General features: G+C 42.5%; 1 protein-coding gene across 3 annotated transcripts; it reads left to right on the top strand.

The window, feature by feature from the left end:
* Nucleotides 1–277: 277 nt before the first annotated feature.
* On the top strand, nucleotides 278–18,213 carry ttc33 (tetratricopeptide repeat domain 33). 3 transcript variants are annotated; one of them, XM_069673657.1, is made up of 5 exons: nucleotides 278–338; nucleotides 767–1,000; nucleotides 7,944–8,025; nucleotides 13,786–13,917; nucleotides 17,335–18,213. In XM_069673657.1, the coding sequence occupies exons 2-5, from the start codon at nucleotides 768–770 to the stop codon at nucleotides 17,707–17,709; spliced, it is 822 nt and encodes a 273-aa protein (XP_069529758.1). In that variant the 5' UTR covers nucleotides 278–338; nucleotide 767; the 3' UTR covers nucleotides 17,710–18,213. The 3 variants fall into 3 exon arrangements, with proteins under 3 accessions (XP_069529758.1, XP_069529759.1, XP_069529760.1); XM_069673658.1 differs by having other exon boundaries at nucleotides 299–346; XM_069673659.1 differs by lacking the exon at nucleotides 278–338 and adding an exon at nucleotides 438–622.

Raw genomic sequence — 18,213 nt, 5'->3', positions numbered from 1 at the left:
TGAAAATAAGCTATGTGATTGAATTTACTGTAAATTATCTGCCACCCCACCCCCCACCCCCCAACCTTCTTATGTGATAAGTTTGTAGATTTGTTTTGTACGTATATGTGGCGTATAAGTGTTTTGACCTTTGCTGAAAAAAAGAAAAACAAATACAAATAGAAATGAAAAATTAAACAATTAAAAAAACATGTTAGTACTATCAAAATATAAAACAAAAATACCGTTCGTGTTTCTTTAAGAAACAACGTAAACATTTCCACAGCTTCCGGGTCACCAAATATGGCTAACTAATAACTTCCGCTAGCTTATCTAATTTGGTTTACGGAGATCTGTCAGTAAGTCTGTGCGTATACTTAGCCTCCTAGGTATTTTAATTGTCTTTAAACAAAAATATGAAGCATGTCATGTCAAGAATTAAACAAGTACATCTTTTGAAAGCAAGCGTATTGAGGTGTCAAAGAGTTCGAGAAGCTGTTAGCTAGGTTCGAGCTAACGTTAGCTAGCTTGTTTGTGACAGGGTTGTTTCGGTTTATCAACGTGTGAAGCTACATATTCCATGTGCTTACATGAGAAATACACTTTTACAGACATGCTAAAATAAAGCCGTCCAGATAGTTCGGTAAGCTAAGTTGCTAATGAATCTGATAGCAATATTATGCAACCGATTTAGCAAGTTTTCTGATATTTCAAAATAAAACTTTCTCTTCAGGGATTTTCCAGTGCTGGTTGAATTCTTACTTAGCCTGCTTCCTTTTCCCTACAGGATGGCTTCATTTGGCTGGAAGAGGAAAGTAGGCGAGAAGGTTTCAAAGTCAGTGGTGCAGCAGTTCGAGGCTGAGGAAGAGAAGCAGAAGGCTGGAGATGAAGGGCAAAGTCAGGAAGAGGAGGTGGACTGGCTGCACGCCATCAAACGACGGCGGGAGGTCCTGCTGGAGGACTGTGCTGCCAAGAGCAAGAGGATGAAGGATGAGGGGGCAGTGATGGCTGAGGAAGGCAGGTGAGGGGTGCTGTTGAAAGCTGGCAGGTGTCTGTGCACGCTGTGTGCACTTCTGCAACACTTCTTGTAACTTTGTTAAGATTGCATGCACACAGAGGCACATGCTCTATTAATTTAACATAAAGCTGTATGACGTGTGGGTGGCTGGATTAGTTAGGCTTTTTGCAATCATTAGAAAAATACAGTTCACTTTTAAACCACTGAGTATTTACTCACCTGCTGCTTTGATAAAACGGACTACTGCTGAACAAACAAGATTCATACACTATTATTTCCCTTTGAAAGACATTTTCCGTCCTCTGTGCCAGTTTTATAGCCGGCAGGATTATACCTTGAATCTTATTTTATTCTGTGATACTGGAGGCTTCCTGCCTGCGTGCTGCTGGATTCTTTATGTGGACTACAGGATGGGATAGAAGGGGCTTTACTAAACCTTTGATGGTTATTTAGGCAGGCCAAAAAGAGAGAGTTATTACCATAGCGATCTAATCCTCTGTAGCAGGATCTGCTAAAGACAAGGAAGTAAGATATTTACAGTGAGAACAGAGGGAAGACAGAGTGCAATGAGGATGCGTGTTTGAGTTGACTTACTGTATAGCCAATAGGAAGTCAACTTTGCACAATAACAAGGGACATGTGATATTAGAAAGTCTCCAAGGGAGGGCGCCAATATACAGCGAACACAGACTCATCTAACAGAGCTTATACTGTAGCTCCCTACTGACTTGATCATAAAGACAAATATATATTAATTCAGAAGCACAAGCTTGAAGTAGTCAGGTTTTTTAATTTATGGCCTTTTTGTGCAAAGTGCAAAATGTGTATTGGTGTCAGCGATCATATTTCCTCGTCTAGATTTGCACTTTAAAAGCCCCAGAGCTGCATTCCTCTCAGGATGAGATCAGTGAATGGATGTGGAGACTTATTTCTGTTTTGGCCGAGAGATAAGCTGCTCTTAAGGTCTGTCGTCCTATCTTTTAATAATTGCTGAAAAAAAAATCAAGATTTTAAAGGAAGATTTTCAAACAAAAACTGATAAATTGCTTCTACAATTGACTCTGGCGCCGACTGACTCATGGGGAGTTTATGTAACATTGAATAATGGTGACCAATATAATTATTTTTAGCAATATTTCTCTGCTGCCTTTGCATTTTTTCTTTTAAAATACACAAAAGAACTAAGCCTACATAAGGAAATGCTATCAGATATGTGCTTCACTATTATTGACCTTTTAAGCCAACTATCTGTCACTCTGTTAACCCCCACAAGTCCAGAGGAGGTAATGTTGCTGCCCTCAGTGACTGCCTGTAATCGTATTTGCAGGGGGAAAGTGGATTTTGCCGGGGAAATGATGTCGTTCATGGTGCTCTGTAATGGCTGTTCAGAGGTTTGAGAAACCGTGTCTGGTCGGGTCAGTTCGTCATTACCGAGGTTGAGATGCTCCTGACGTCACTGAAGAGCTCCTCGATGACCTGGTTATGAGCTAAATCGCATGTTGAGTCACATCGTGTTCTGATAGGTGCGGCTGTGAAGAATAGTATCGGTATAGTTTTACATAAAGGGTAAAATCACAGTAATCTTCATCCAGCATCACACCAAATGATTTCTGTATTATCGGCTCTTGCGGCCATGCAGTGGTGAATCTTAATAAGCATAACAGGCTGAACTGTCACTGTGGTTTATGCATGAATTGGCTGGGTGACAACTTTTATTCATGAACTGCACGGGCGGTAGGCTGTCTGACTGGACGAGTGGTTGAACAAACAAACAAAAGAATATATTATACAATGCTGGGATTTGAATTCTCCGCCATCATGACCACACAAAAGTTAATTATTAATGTATAAAGCAGTGCTGCCAGACTGAAAATACAGCAATATCGTACTGCTGCTTTAAAATTATTGTATTTTACCAAAAAATATCGTACATGTGAAAAAACCCCCCAGAAAGGGTCAAAATACCACACAGAATTTCAAAACTATGCCCTGTAACATGAAGGTCCAGTCCTTTAACCCCAATAGTATGCCTTTAACAAGACGGTAATTGAATGCCTCGCACAACAGAGTCAATGGCAGTCCATTACTATATCATTCCCTTCTTCATTACCCTTCAAAACAAAATCACCGTATCTACTAATTCCTCGCAATGTTTTTTTGGCATTATTGATCGTATATCTCACAGAAATATCGTACAAATATGATAGTTATCGTACATCTGGCAACACTGGTATAAAGTGACGTTACGATGCATTCAAAGATGTAACCAAGAGAGCGCACGCGAGGATATACGAGAACACGCCAGAGCTCGCGAGACAGCCGCTGTAGTGCAGATTTTTTTCACATCCAATATTCATTTTAATAACCGAATATCTTTTTTTTAACCACAATTCGGATGTATAATAACATTTAGAATACTCATAGACAGCCCTAAACACAAAAGTGTTTGAAACAGTCGTCATTTCAAATTCAAAAGATGATTGACAGGTCCTTCCTTTACTTCGGCATCTGATCAAACCTGTCCAAACTGTGAAACAAACATGACAAATATTCATCAAACGTCATTAAAGTTTCTTCAGTTATAGAAGACCATGCAGTTGCAGCATTGCGTCTCATTTTATGTCTTTAACAGCTGGTCTGCACGGTCGTTCGGGAGGCGTTGGGAGGCAGCAAGTCATATTATCATCCAAATTCTCCGCATACTTTGCTGATTTGTCCGTCTTCCAGCTGTCGTGCTGACTCAATCTTTTCACATATAAAAAACCTTGCAAGCTTGCAAGATGTAACGTGACTCTTTGAGGCTATTTGAAATATTCAACATCTTCTCTACACGTGTGATTTTCTTTGTTTTGTGCTTTAGATGAGCCTGCTTGTCTACTGGTTTAGTGTTGCCATCACATCCATGTGTGAGGGGCTTTTCTGCCTTTAAAACCGCAGCGTGTGAAACGATCATAACGTCCCCAATCTGCGAGCCAGAACACACTGCAGGTATCTCAGTTTGTTTCATGTTTTTATATGAGAGTGAACTTTAATCTATTTATCATCTTCTTTGTCCCTCCCTTCCTCTCTCTCTCTCTTCCCTTTTTTTTGAGCGACGTGCAGAGTTGTGATAACAGCAGAGGTTTTATTTTTAGCTCTCTGGTTTCATATGTTCCGTCTCTTATTGTGTAACTTCCTGACATGTTTCTGCGTTTCCTTTGCTTCATCTTCATTTCCACACTGCTCTGGTTCCGTTTCATCACTCCTCTCAGTGACGGAGTAAAATGACAGTTATTAGCCGAGGCTTGAGCCTGGCTCAGGCTGTAATCCGAGTAACCGATCGGTGTTGATGGTCTCATTGTGCGGCTTTAATTTGGCAGGACACTACATAATCTGTCAGAGCCTTTGTCTTGATCGAGCTATTGACGTGATGTTTGGGCCAATATTGACTTAGCAACATATTCATGCGTCTTTTCATTGTTCTAAAAAGCACAGGTTGACTTAAGGCAAATCAATCCTCGTTAACAAATCTATGCAAAACAGATCTGGTGCTGAAAGCTGCTCTGTCGTGATGCTTAATGAGGCTTCTGCTCCTGCTTGGTTGACTTCTTGCATGTCTAAAAAAGGAGCTAAAAGCTAATCTCAGTGTCTCGTCAGATCAGATATGAAACTGCATTAACGGCTGGGAAAAGTTTGATTTATTGCAGCATATCGGCTCACTTCAGTGAACCTGTGTGTGTTTGTTTTACTCGTTGTATATTTTGTGCTGCTGTTCCGTCAGTGATGTGAAATATGCTTACAGCATCAAGAAGCACATGTAGCATATCATCCTGGGAAAAGCAACTTAAGAATAATTTAAACGCTTAAAACTACAGAATCCTTCAGCGGACATGCATCCATACATTTTATTTACTCGTTTTCCGGTGATAACGACTCGACTTATTTATCACGTTATCACGAGATAACGACGCAGCACAATCATAATGTCAGAGGATCATGACTCCAAAAGCACAAAATAAACATAGAAGCAGAAAATCACCTCATTAGTGTGTGCAATGGCAGCATGGCATGTCCTGTTATCAGGAGAAATAAAAGCTTTGTTATCTCGAGATAATGGGCCAAATTAATCCACTATAACGGGAAAACCAGCTTTGTTTTAAAAGAAGAAAAATAAGTTGAGATCTCAAAACAACCAGAAATAACTTGTTATCATGGGAGTAAATAAATTGTATGGATGCATGTCCGCTAAGGGCTTCCGCACAAAACCAATGAGAAGGTTGATTGAAATAAAAAGTTGGTAGAGCAGGCGCCGCATGTACAGAGGCTACAGTCCTCCACGCACTGATCGCAGGTTCGACTCCCGGTCTGCCAATCATTTGGTGCATGTCATCCCCCACTCTCTACTCCCCACATTTCCTGTCTCTCTTCAGCTGTCCTGAAGTGCTCTGTTTTTAAGTTAATTTAACCTTCATTTAACCAGGTAAAAGCTCTTGAGATTAAGAGTGTCTTTTTTAAGAGTGTCCTGGCAATAGGGCTGGGTATCCATAAGGATTTATCAATTTGATTTGATTCCAATTCACAGGGTCCCGATCCGATTTGATTTGATATCGATTTGTTTCGGGGTATTTCAGTTACGATATCAACGCACCTCTAACCTGGTGCAATATCAACATTTTTAATGTTTACAATAAGAATTGACCCCAAAGAAGTTACATCATGTACTTTTTATTTAACATGACAAACACAGTCAGCACAATATTAACAATTTTTTAACAAAAATCTGGGTCATGTTTTTGGCTCTTCAACTTGCGCGAGATTTGGCCACGAGATCTCACAGCGCGAAGATCAAAGCCACACGAGAGTTATCGGGAAAGACATACTGTATAACAGCATGCCGAAAAATACCCTCGCAGCCAAAGCCGACGCTAACAGAGAGTATCATAAACATCAGTGCAAAACTAACTTACATATTCATGAACGCACACATGATAAAAAGAGTCTGTTGGTGATCACTGATGTCTCCGTTGTAGCTGCAGTAAACAAGTCCGGGCATGTCTCCCGTGTTTCAGGGTGAGTCGTGCTGCGTTCAGGAGCGCTCAGAAACGTGAGTGATCAGACACATATTAACATATTTTTAAAGATCGATCTGGGATTTATGAATCGATATTGGGTCATTCAAATGAGAATCGATTTGAATCGGGAAAATCGTTTTTTTTAAACCCAGCCCTACCTGGCAAAGACAGGCAGCAGCACATTTAACTACGGCTGTCATGGTAACGGTATGAACGCAATACCTGACTGTGACTGTCAACGGCTTCATGGACCTATAGCTTGACTACTTAAAATCCCAGGTTCAATAAACTAACTGCAACTATACTTCAAAATAAAAGGTTCAATATTAGGAGTGAAGCAGCATTTTTTTCCCCCCCTTCACTCAAACGCCACACGTCACATTTACAGGTCGCTGTGGCGGCACGGAGAAAACATTAGGACCTGAATGCTGTATGGGAGATGCAGCAGTGAGACACTTCACAGGTGATCCCAAGAGAGTGAAAAAAAAAAAGTAAAAATGACGATGTGCCTCCACAATATTCAAGATTAAAAGCATCCAATGAGACAAGTTCCTTAAGTTCCAGGTCTTGTTGTAATTCGTCCTGAGCGTAGGGAGCAGCAAACTTAAACACCTCTTTCCTCAGTTCAGTTCTGACCTTTGGGACAGTCAGTAAAAACAGGACCTGGGCCTGAAGATTGTAACTTCCCGTCCTGTTCTGTCTGATGTAGGTCAGAAGGGACGAGGGAAGCAGACCTAAAATAGACTTGTAAACCATCCAACACAGGCAGATAGCAAACAGTGATGAGTGAAGGCTTTAACATTAGTGATGAGCCTCAATGCTTCATGATACAGTGTCCAGAGCATGTTAGCTTTGAGAAGAGGCCTGCATGTGTAAAGACACATTCACACTGGTCAAATGGGAAAGCTAACAATCGGCATTCTGGGTCAAATGACCCTGCAGTAGACCCGGGTAATGATCGCCTCTGCTCCGATCGGCATTGATGGGAACACAAAACCTGTGTCGACACGCTAAGCTCCGCCCCCTTTCCAGCGCGACGCTATGCTCCGTCGGTAACTTCTGCGACTCCTTGTCATCTCAGCTACAAATTCTGCCCGTCTCCGTCCGAGCAGCACTCGAACATCGTTCCACATTTGTCGGCGCCGAGTTTAATAAACAGACTGAATGAGTAATAGAAACAATGAAGACCTAACCACCGTAACATCTTCACTGTTTACTAACGATGTTTCGGGCGCGTTTGTGACGTCAGACGGTGAAGCAGCAGAAAAGAGACCGACAGGAGTATACTTCACTGGCAATGGGAAAAGAGACAATCGGCATCTATAAGTGGGTCTTCCCGGGTCTGAAAAACATGCGTCAACATGCTAAATTTAGGTGGGAAAGGGGTATAAGTCACGTCCATAGTCCAGCACAGACAGAAAAGTAGCAGCACACTTTTTTTGGACTTGAAAGAAAGTCAGGATTTGACTCTAGTTTAAGCTTCATCGTATGCACTGAACAAACGCCGTATATTAAGTTACATAACATATGAAATCTCAGGGTGGAGACAACAGAGACAGGTGTCCACGTGCGATGTAATATGTGAGCCTTTATTTGAGTGTGTCATAATTAAACGCTGCATTATCTGAACAACAGCCAAAGTCAACAACAAGCCATGTTTAATCTGCTGTTGTCCAACATGTCTGTGAAGGGCGTTGAAATCATAGCAGACAAACATTGACGCACTATTAATAAGTCACATGAAGGCTGTGGTAATGGTGTGTGACACAGCAGAGCTTTCCCGGTATAAACCAGTAGCAGCCAGGTCATTGTTTATGATGCAATTAACACTTTTTATGTGCTAATCCTCCCTGCTCGACGATGACTGTTTGAACCTCTGTGTGTGTTTGCTTTAGGCACTGGGAGGCCATAAAGAAGTGGGACGATGCCATTCAGCTGACTCCAGACAACCCAGAGCTCTATGAGATGAAGTCTCAGGTATATCTTTAGAGCTATATTTCACCATTTACTCATTTTCACACCTCTCTTATTTTTACTTACCCTCTGGGTAGGCTCTTTCTTCATGTCTGTCTTGAAAGAGTACGCCATCAATTTAGCTTGGCTCTCCTAGAATATTGTCGGGTTCAAGGTGGACCGTGTTTTAAAAAGCATAAAAATCTATGCGGCAGAATCAGATTGACCTCGTCTTGCTCGTCTTCTTGCTGTTAACGGTACATTTTGTATTGTCCGTAATTGTTCTGTTGTCCACTCACTTCATAAATTGATAAAAATAAACAATTATTATTTATATTTTTGAAAGCATTCTTAGTTTAAAGCATTTTTTCACACCTGCCTAAAACGTTTGCACAGTACTGGACATTACGGGCCTGTGAGTTTTGTACCTGCACTTGAAAACAAACAGCCTCTCCGTTAGGAAGCGTTTATGTGGTTAAAACAGCCTTTAACCACACTGCAGGTACACAGTATGTTTCTGCTGCTTCCTGGTGCCGCTCAGTACAAGAACATCTAAAATGTGCTGCAGTTTAACAGCTGCATAGAGTGTAGGAATAAACACTGAATATGTCTGGTTGTATAAGGGTATTTCTCATTCAGGATTAGTGCTGTCAAAATTGGCCAAAAATGACGTTCGATTATTGCTTAAAAAACCCCCACAAATGTTCGAACTATTCGAATATCTAATTTTGCACAACGCAACGAGAGACAAACTTACTTACAAAGATATATTGATTTAACACTCGGTCTACCAGAATTCTGAAACTACTAGAATGACCATAGCAGTCATTTTGACAGCTCGGACATTATTTGCATATAATTTGGATAATCAAGAAAAAGATCTAAGAATAAATTGATGGAATAGGTAAAAAACACACCAGGACACAAAATGAAAATGACCGTTATTCGTCTGGCTTTTGCTGTCATGTGTCTGGAGCAAAGTTAATTTGCGAGTCGCATTATGAAGTTCCTCCGTGACATCATCTCATTGGTGCATTTCTTGAACAGGATGTTGTCAGTAGTTTTGCCTCTCTCGGGTTTTGAGTGAAGCTACAGCTAGATTTTAGCTTCACAGAGCATAAAAAACCAAACAAACAATAGAGCAGGAGAAAGAGCGGGAAAATAGTGAAATATGACACCCCTTGTAGAAAGCATGCAGTCAATTTGACTGCTATGGTCATTCGAGGTAGTAATACTCAGATCTCTTTTGTGTTTTGAAATTGTAATGATAAAACAATGTTAGAATAAAATATACACACATTTAGGAAAAGTCAGGGTCCTATTGGTACATAGGTTTTATTTAAACAAAGTTATGACGTTGCAAATTTTGAAAGCAGTCAAAATGACTGCCTTGGTAGTTCGAGTGTTAAACAGAAAGGTGCCTTTTAAAAGATCCTACACCTTGCAAAATAAACAAATTAATTAAGTAATTAGGTTACGGTAAAACGGACATTCAGCGTTCCAAGCGAGGTATATTTATTCAAACATAGCCTTTAAAATAAAACACACCTGTCTGTTATGCTGGGGGTGATAATCTCTCTGTCCGGCCGGGCCGGGATTTTAAATTCTCCGACATCATTACCGCACGCCACACGTTTGTTGTTCTAGCTCGTTTCAGCGACACTAAAGTTAATTATTAATGTATCATAGTGACGCTGTGATGCATTCAAGGATGCTCCGTAACTAAGAGTGCGCGTGAGGGCATACGAGAACTTGCGAGCTCGCAAACAGCCGCGGTAGTGCTGATTTTTTTTGTCGCAACGAATATTAATTTTAAAATCCGAATGTTCGTTTTTTTATTACAATTCAATTATATATTCGAATTTAGAATATTCGTTGACAGCACTATTCAGAATAAACCCAGAACATTAAAGCTTACGAGCTTCAAATTTCAAGATAGCTGAGTACTCATGTTCTGTGGTTTAGAGATGCTCCTGACCACCAGCATCCTGTGTGCGCAGGTCTACCCAGTTGTGTGTGGGTGTGTATGTGATTATTTATCAGCAGTCATGGCCACGTAATATCCTCTTTCAGATGCCACTTTGGTATGCTTTTAAGCTAGATGTCAGCACGTTTATTACCCCGCTGAACGCCGACAGCTTTAATGTTCTGGCTTTTTAGCTCAATTTCCTGGTTCCTCTCTCTTCCTGTGGCCTCTTCTTTTCTTCCACAAATCCATCTTTTAAATATCGTTTCCTATATATTTGGGAGTTGTGGGAAAACCAGACCTCCCTCCATTATTTATTATTCATTTACGGCAACTAACCCGATTAAATCTCTCCCTATAGACGCAACCATTCACATCACGGGCAGCATTGTAAGCCTGTTATAATATTATCCATTACAGGATATTTGAGAAGGAGATCATTACTGTCCAGGCTGGAAAACACCCCCAGGAAAAGGGTTATATTACCCCCATTTTTTATGACTGACTCGAAGCGTGACATAAGCACAAACTGCTGTTTTTGCAATGATTCAGCATTGCTACATATTCATAGCAAATAAAACCTATTAGCATCCAATATCAGCATTTATATTGGTCTGAAAATAGGCTGGACCTCATCGTATTCCCATTAGCCCCAGATGACGACGATGCTTACTCCGATGCTGGTCATTCGCTTCCCCTCGTTGCTTTCTTCATACTTAACTCGATTAGTATTGTCCGCTGTGTTCGGTCACTGCAGACTGATGTGCGCTCTGCAGGAAATTGGACCCATTTGTAAAACTGTCAACACATCTTCCGGGCTGTATGAAGGATTTCAAGCTGCTGCTTGTGAGAAAAAACACTTTAAAGCTCCTGTGAGTTTTTTTACTGGTGATGACACATCCATTATATTTACGGCCTATCCTTATTCAGGGTCACAGGGAGGCTGGAGCCTATCCCAGCTGTCATTGGACGAGAGGCAGGAATGATCGCCAGTCAGTCACAAGGCTGACACATAGAGACAGACAACCTTTCATGCTCACATTCACACCTGCAGGAAATTATGAGTCACGAGCACGTCCTCGAACTGTTGGAGGAAGTCAGAGTACCCGGGCAGAACCCAGGCCTGCACGGGGAGAACATGCACACTCCACACAGACAGCGGGTCGGCGTTAGACGAGATGATTTACTCGCAGACCAAAAGTGTCCACGTTTCCACGGAAAAGATTCACAGTGGGTGATACATTAGCAGGTTTAGCTCAGTCGGTAGAGCAGGCAGAGTCCTCACCGCGTCAGCCACTGGTTTGACTCCGACCTCGGCCCTTTGATGCATATCATCCCAGCTTCCTGTCATATCTTCACTGTACTCTCAGTAAGGGAGAAAGGCCACACACACAAAAAAAAATGTGCACGGTTATAGGACAGGATCAGCAAAGAGAAAATATGTAACGCTTTGTCCACAGAGGTCGCCAAGATGGACACAAAAGTTTAATGTCATGAGATTATTTGGATTTCTTTGTAACATTTCTTGCTATATGTGCCCTTAAAATTCGGTACCAAAAATAGACACTCTGTGCTCCATGCATGTTTATAATTTTTCAGCTCCATGCCGTTTTAGTTTCCCTTGTTAATGCATTTACATGGATCAGCTGCTGATCACTGGACGCTTCTTTGTATCACATATAGGTAGAGAAGACGCCGAAAACACGGGAGAGACGCTGCTCGTTTAAGGCCTGTGGTTTCTTGCACTCATGCCTTAAGAAAATATTAGAGTAACCAGATGCACCAAAACCAACCAGAAACATTCACCTATGTGTTTGATCTCCTGACAGACAAAAGCAGCCGAGTTGTTCAGGCATTCATGTAACACTCCCGAGTTCTTACAGCAGAAAGAAGTTGGACTGAAAACGTCTTTAACTGCCAACAATATCTAAGCCTCTAGAAAAACTGTCGGCAGCATTTTGGTATGCAAATTCCAGAAGAATGGTTTGACAGTTTGTCTCGTCCATGACAGAAGTATCCCTGTAAAACAGCTAATTATCTACTTTTGAATTAAAGATGATTGATAAAAATCTGCTGCATCTGGTGAGGTTGAAAAGGTTAATGAGGTGAGTGAATCTCTGTTCAGTGTGAGCAAAGATAAGTAAGTTACAGAGAGTGATCTTGGGACTATGACTCCGCAGTGTTCTGCACTGTGTGTTCATTTGGTGAATGAGTCACTTCACCAGAGCTGGAACTACCGGTACTCAGTTCAGTGAAGATTAACCTGCTGATTAATAATTTGGTTTATGTAAGATAGAAAAAAAATGCTCATCACTATTTACTGAGTCAAAAGTAAAGTCTTCCAAGAAGATCCGAGAAAAACAGGAAGTGTACCTATTTAAAAGATGTTAGCTGAGAATTTATGTAATTTAATTGAATAAGACATCTTTAATAATCAATTATTAATATTGTTGGCTGTTAATATATACAATGTTACAATGTTGGATGACCATACTAAACATGGATGAAGCTTCAAATCTGTAGAGCCGCTTTCCTACTGGTCAAAAAACCCGCTAACAACAGGCTTTGTTGCTTAGTGGGAAAGGTTATAATCAGCATTCAGACCTCGGCTCCGATCGGCATTGATGGGAACACAAAACCCGTGTCGACACGCTAATCTCCGCCCCCTTTCCTGCGCGATGCTATGCTCCGTCTGCGACTCCTTGTCATCTCAGCTACAAATTCCGCCCGTCTCCGTCCGAGCAGCGCTCGAACATCGCTCCAATTTGTCGCCGCTGAGTTTAATAAACAGACTGAATGAGTAATAGATACAATAAAGACCTAACCACCGTAACATCTTCACTGTTTACTAACCCTGTTTGGGGCACATTTGTGACGTAAGGCGGTGACGCACCTATAAAGACCGACAGGAGTATACTTCACTGGCAATGGGAAAAGAGACAATCGGCATCTCTAAGCGGGTCTTCCCGGGTCTGAAAAATCTGAATCAACACGCTAAATTTATGTGGGAAAGGAGGAATAGTAAAAGTATGTTGGAGTAATCCCCAGGCTTCTCAGCTCAGTCTGCAGGCTGCTGTGAATGCCAGGTTTCACACAGTTTTTTCTACACGCTGCACTTTCTGATGTCACAAAGTGCAGCCTCACCAGGCTTCGGAGAGCTGGCCAAACAGAAGAAAGTGGGCTTGTAGGGGCGGGGTTTCTTAAAGGGACAGAGCCGACTGAGTCGTTTCAGGCAGAGCCTGTATGAGGGCCTGCACAGAGCACCAGTGTGCTTGCTGTAAATCATGCTAAGCTAGTGCACAGCAATCACAGAGCTTTAAATTTAACTTAAAGGTATGAATTTTGGATAGTTCCTCCAACATTTTGTTATGTTTTTATTGTTGGCTTGATTTGATGTTGAACCATTCATTGCTCACTGGGTTAGACTATGGTTCATTCCTTCTGTACTGCACTTTATGAGTGCATCCCTTTTTTGTTGCAGCAGCAGCAGCAGCTTCAGTCCTGCCTTAGTGTCTAGACTTGGACTATAAAAATACGCTTGTAAGCAAGTTATACGTGCACAGAGCTCTATCAGCTGTACTGATTAAAGTGGAAGTGGATGTTTTCCAGCAGACAAATAAGACACGGCTGAATCACTTCCTGTGCAGACCAACCTCAAGAACTCTCCAGAGGATCGAGCCCGACTGCTTCTGTCGGACATTTGTTTCATCACAAAGCTGATGATGTTGTTTATGTTGCATATGCTGTGTTAACACTTGTAAAAGCACTTTCAGCTGTTGTTTTCTGTTCACCATTGAAAGATTAATTTTCCTCCGCAGGTGCTGACCATTCTGCAGGAGGTGTTCCCGGCCGTGAAGGCTGCGGAGACGGCGGTGAAGCTCCGCCCCCTTTGGTGGGAGGGCTGGCAGACTCTGGGCCGCGCCCAGCTCAACCTGGGAGAGGTGGAGCTGGTGAGTACGGCTGGCAGAACACTCAGAACGAAAACACATCAGAGTACGGCGTGCTCACAAATGCTGTCCAACTGCTGTCGAAGTCGTGGCTGTAAACAAACGAGTGAGTCACAGAGTCACAGAGTCACAGCGGGAAGAGGCGACAGAACCTGAAAATCCATTGTGAGGCTTGTTTAATAATTGTAGATGACTTCATATTAGAGGTGGCTGAGAGCGCGCTCCCTGCAGTGAAGAAGAACAAATGCATTGATGATGAGTTGCAGTCAGAAAGACAAACACAAGAATAACTCCAGTAACGCCTCCCTGCTCAGTCAGTCACATATGACCTTCATTTCAGGATGTTGTGCAGTGAACTACACCTGATATTTAGCCGACTATAAATCACATCTGTCGTCTTTTTGAAGGGCTGTTTACACACGTCACTTCTTCATGTTTACTACTTTTAGACAACTCCTTCCCTCGAAGAAGAAGTCCTTCTTTCAAAACACGCCCAGACGCCTCAGGCTTGCACAATTGCTTCAATTGCCCCAGAACACGCCGGGACCTGTGGCCGTGTGAAACCTGCAGATCACGGTTACGCTGTTGGCCCATTTGGAGCCGAGCAAAGAGGGCTGAACTAATGAAGCCTTCAGCTAATAGCACAGCGTGCCTCTCGAAGACGGAGAGACCTGTCCTACGGCAGTAAAACACAACAATGGGAAGTGTTGAAAGTTGGTCGGGCACAAACTAAACCAAATATAGACACACCTCTTTGTGTAATGAAGCTATTGGGAAGGAAGGGGAGAAATAAATGCTTCACTATTTTTAGCCAGGCTTGTCGAGTCAAGTTAAGGAGCTTTGTGTGCATCAACATGTTCGAGTAATGCCTGTTTGTGCAAATGTGAGCGCACAGATTCCTCTTTTTCTCTTTCATGAATCATCTTTTCTTTAAGTTCTGCGCCTCATTCAAGGGAAAAAAGGAGAATACCCAGATAAACAAACACGCAGCCTCTGATTTGACCTTTACGTCACTCGTCTAAGTCTTCAAACGCTGCGGCCCGACAGCTCTGTTGCCATTAATCTTCTCATTATTATCATTAACAACTCTTTTAGCTGTAATTTTCCAGGAGCAGCCGGTTTATCTGCCCACCGTGGCTTTTTTTTTTCTGTTGATGGATTACTTTCAAAATAAAGCGACTCGAGTCTGCTCAAGATGAAACTTGAAATGTTGTTTTGGACTCGGACGAAAATGTTGCTGAGCTAACCCGACAAAGACTTTTCCTGTACGACACGGGAACGTTTCAGCACAAGCTGCAGAAGTTGGTGATGTGAGCGTCCCATTAAGGAGCAGTTTATGAGGAAGTTGTTGAAGGTGACCTTTTGCAGTGTTGCTGTTGTGAAGGGCCAAGAAAGGCTTGTGTGGGTTTGAATTAGTTCTGCTCATTAAATAATTGATGTTTGATGCGTCAACACTTCCTCGCCCTGACTTTGAGCACAGGTCAGGCTGACATTAGATTGCGTTTTCATGATAGGTGTGGCTCCCTGTGTCCTTGGGAGCAGGTGCAAATGCAAGGTGAACTTTAGGGACGAATTTCGAATATTTGAATGGTCATGTTTTGCATGTGTTCACATTTCTGGGTGTTTATTGTTCACAGTGAAAAAGGGAAAACTGCATAATTCCGTGTTTTTCCTGAATGAATTAAAAAGGTTGCCTCTGAAATGGGCCGTGCAGAGCAGCTGCAGCTTTCTACATAGAACCTTGCTTTCATGAAATCGACCAATCGTCATTCACCGTCACTCACCTCAGGCTGCCTTCTCGCACGAGCTTGTCGTCAAGTCGTTGTCAAGATTTCAGCTCACCATTCCGATACCTGCTGGCGATTCTGGCTTGAACGAATGAGGTCGAAAAACCGATCCTAGAGCAGCCATGTTTTCTACAACTTTGGAGTGACAGTGCGGTGTGGGCGGAGGGGCTACGCTGTCACTCCAAAAACTGTCAGCCAATCGTGGCTGAGGTCTAACCTTTGAATGGCAAAACGGCTTGTTCTTTTCAGGAGGAAGGAGAGGCTCGGAAAAATAATGAAATTAAAATATGTATACAATTTTTAAAACGAAACAAACTTTACCAACGTGATTCAAAAACACATTAGAAAAATAGAAAATTGATTGCATCGCTAAAATATGTCTCCTTTAATTTATAAAAAATCATCATCAGTTCATTTTTTTTGTCCATCAGTTGCTGATCCTTTGCTGCAGCTGGACTCTAAAGCGAGAGAACAGTAAGCTTTGGTGCAAAAGAATCTGAGCTCCAAAATCTAAAGCCTTTTTTACACTGCAGTTCTGCGACAGTGCCGTAACGAAGCTCCGCCGTCAAGCAGCCTTTGCCATTTTATTTTGGACCAAGCAACGCCGGCGTAAAGCCGCCCCGGTGTGTGTTTCTAAATAGCGTTCCGGCGTTGCAGAAGCAAAACATGCGCGAGGTGTAAACGAACAGCGCGTGCTTCAAATACACACTCACGGTGCTGTTCCGCCCTGCCAGCTTGGTAGTTTACACAGACGGCGTTTCGCCTCGGTTACGTGTCTGTTGCTAACTCCGATGTCGGCTAAGAGGGGGAACGACTTCGCCCCACCGTTACGCCTCCGTCCGTTATAGATAGAAGACGAAATGTAACAGAGGCGTAATAATTCCGGCTTAAACTGGCTGTAAAAAGGTCTTCACAAAGTAAATTACCAAAGCTTCATGTGTATTCTGTGTGCAACTTACACATTTCAACGCTGCAACTTTCAATAAACCAGAATCGATTCAGGAGCTCATCAGTCACCTCAAACATCCCGTAAGGATCAGAGCTGTATCGCCTCGACACTGACGTCTGGTATCAGTCTGATATGGACTCAAACAAAGGGGCTGGTCCCGTCTATTGAAGTAAATTATAAGTTGAAATGTATGAGAGTGTTCTCGGTTGGCAGTTTGCCTGGCAGCCATTTTGCTTGAAGGAAGAAGGAGGGGAGCTACCTCGCCTGCGTGCAAAGAAGTAAAGCTGAAGTGACAGCTGTTCTGAGGTATTCCATGCACGGTATGCCAACAAGCTCAGCGGCTACATGCAATATCTGCAAGCCGTATATATTTTGAGGAAAGGCTCGTCTTGTAATTTAAAGTATAGGGACTGAAAAAGTTGTGTGGGTGCATCCAAAGCAGGGGACTGATTTATGTCACCATTTTACCGGCTCAGCTCCTCTTCGACATCAGCGCTGATAAAGGATCGCAGGCTGCTTGTATTTCTGTTTAATAGAACAATAATTTCCCATCGATCTACTTCTGCGCAGTCAGCTCAGAGATATTGATGTCTCCTAAATTAAACCATAAATTTGCGTCCAACACAGCGGCCCGGCTCTTGCAGAAATACTTTGTGTTTCAATCCTGCTTTTCTGCCCCTGCAGGCTGTGAAGTCCTTCCAGGTTGCGATCCACATGTGCCCGTCAGAGCGCAGCCTGTGGCAGGATGACCTGGCGTGGGCGCGGAGGTTACAGAAGCAGCACTTGGCAACCAAGGAGAAAATACGGCAAGAGGAGGAGACCAAAAAGCAGATCCTGAACGCCCCCGAGCTCGAGCAGGACTTTGATTTCGAGTCGGATGAGGTTTTGGCCGCGTGCGAGGCTGTCGCTGAGCGACAGAGTCGCTACGAGGAGCTGAAGAGGAGCGCCGTGGTCATAGACGCTGAGGGAAATATAAAGAATGTCCTCGCTGGGGAAGGGGCATCAGAGGACACGGAGACGCCGTCAAAGGAACAGTTTGTGAAAGCAAGAGGACTTTGAGCTGCTCCCAGCGTGAAGCGGTTACATTTCTCTGGACTGAATGGTTTTATTTAAAAACCAGTGAGTGTGTGAAGCTTAAAAAAACACATGTTCAGAAGCAGACGTGAAAATAATAGTGATGGTTTTACGCAACAGAATGAAAGACGATCTACATTTTACATCTAGTAGAATAAGTGATTTCTACAATAATAAGCTGCTACATTCTGCATCCGATGGGAAGCAACACATTCGACCACACTTCAAGATGTTACGCCACCGAGACAAACCACACGAGGAAATCACAGACGCACAGGACACAGAAGGGAACAAAAGACAAACCACAAGCTACAGATTTTTTTTTTTTATTTCCTTTCTGACACTCAGAATAAAAGTCTGCAGTTATACTTCATTATAACCAGAACACCCAGACTCATCAAATTATAATGTTATTGTTTCTCTACATTATTACTTGATGAACAATCGTAGCAGAAAATGTAAGTAGAGAGAGAAACTATTAAAAAATGT

The sequence above is a fragment of the Semicossyphus pulcher genome, unplaced genomic scaffold, assembly GCF_022749685.1.
Source record: "Semicossyphus pulcher isolate SPU_LCO1_2020_fin unplaced genomic scaffold, fSemPul1.0.p SCAF_22, whole genome shotgun sequence".
NCBI lineage: Eukaryota > Metazoa > Chordata > Actinopteri > Labriformes > Labridae > Semicossyphus > Semicossyphus pulcher.
Note: the sequence above shows the minus strand (reverse complement) of the source record. Positions and strands in the feature narration are given on the sequence as shown.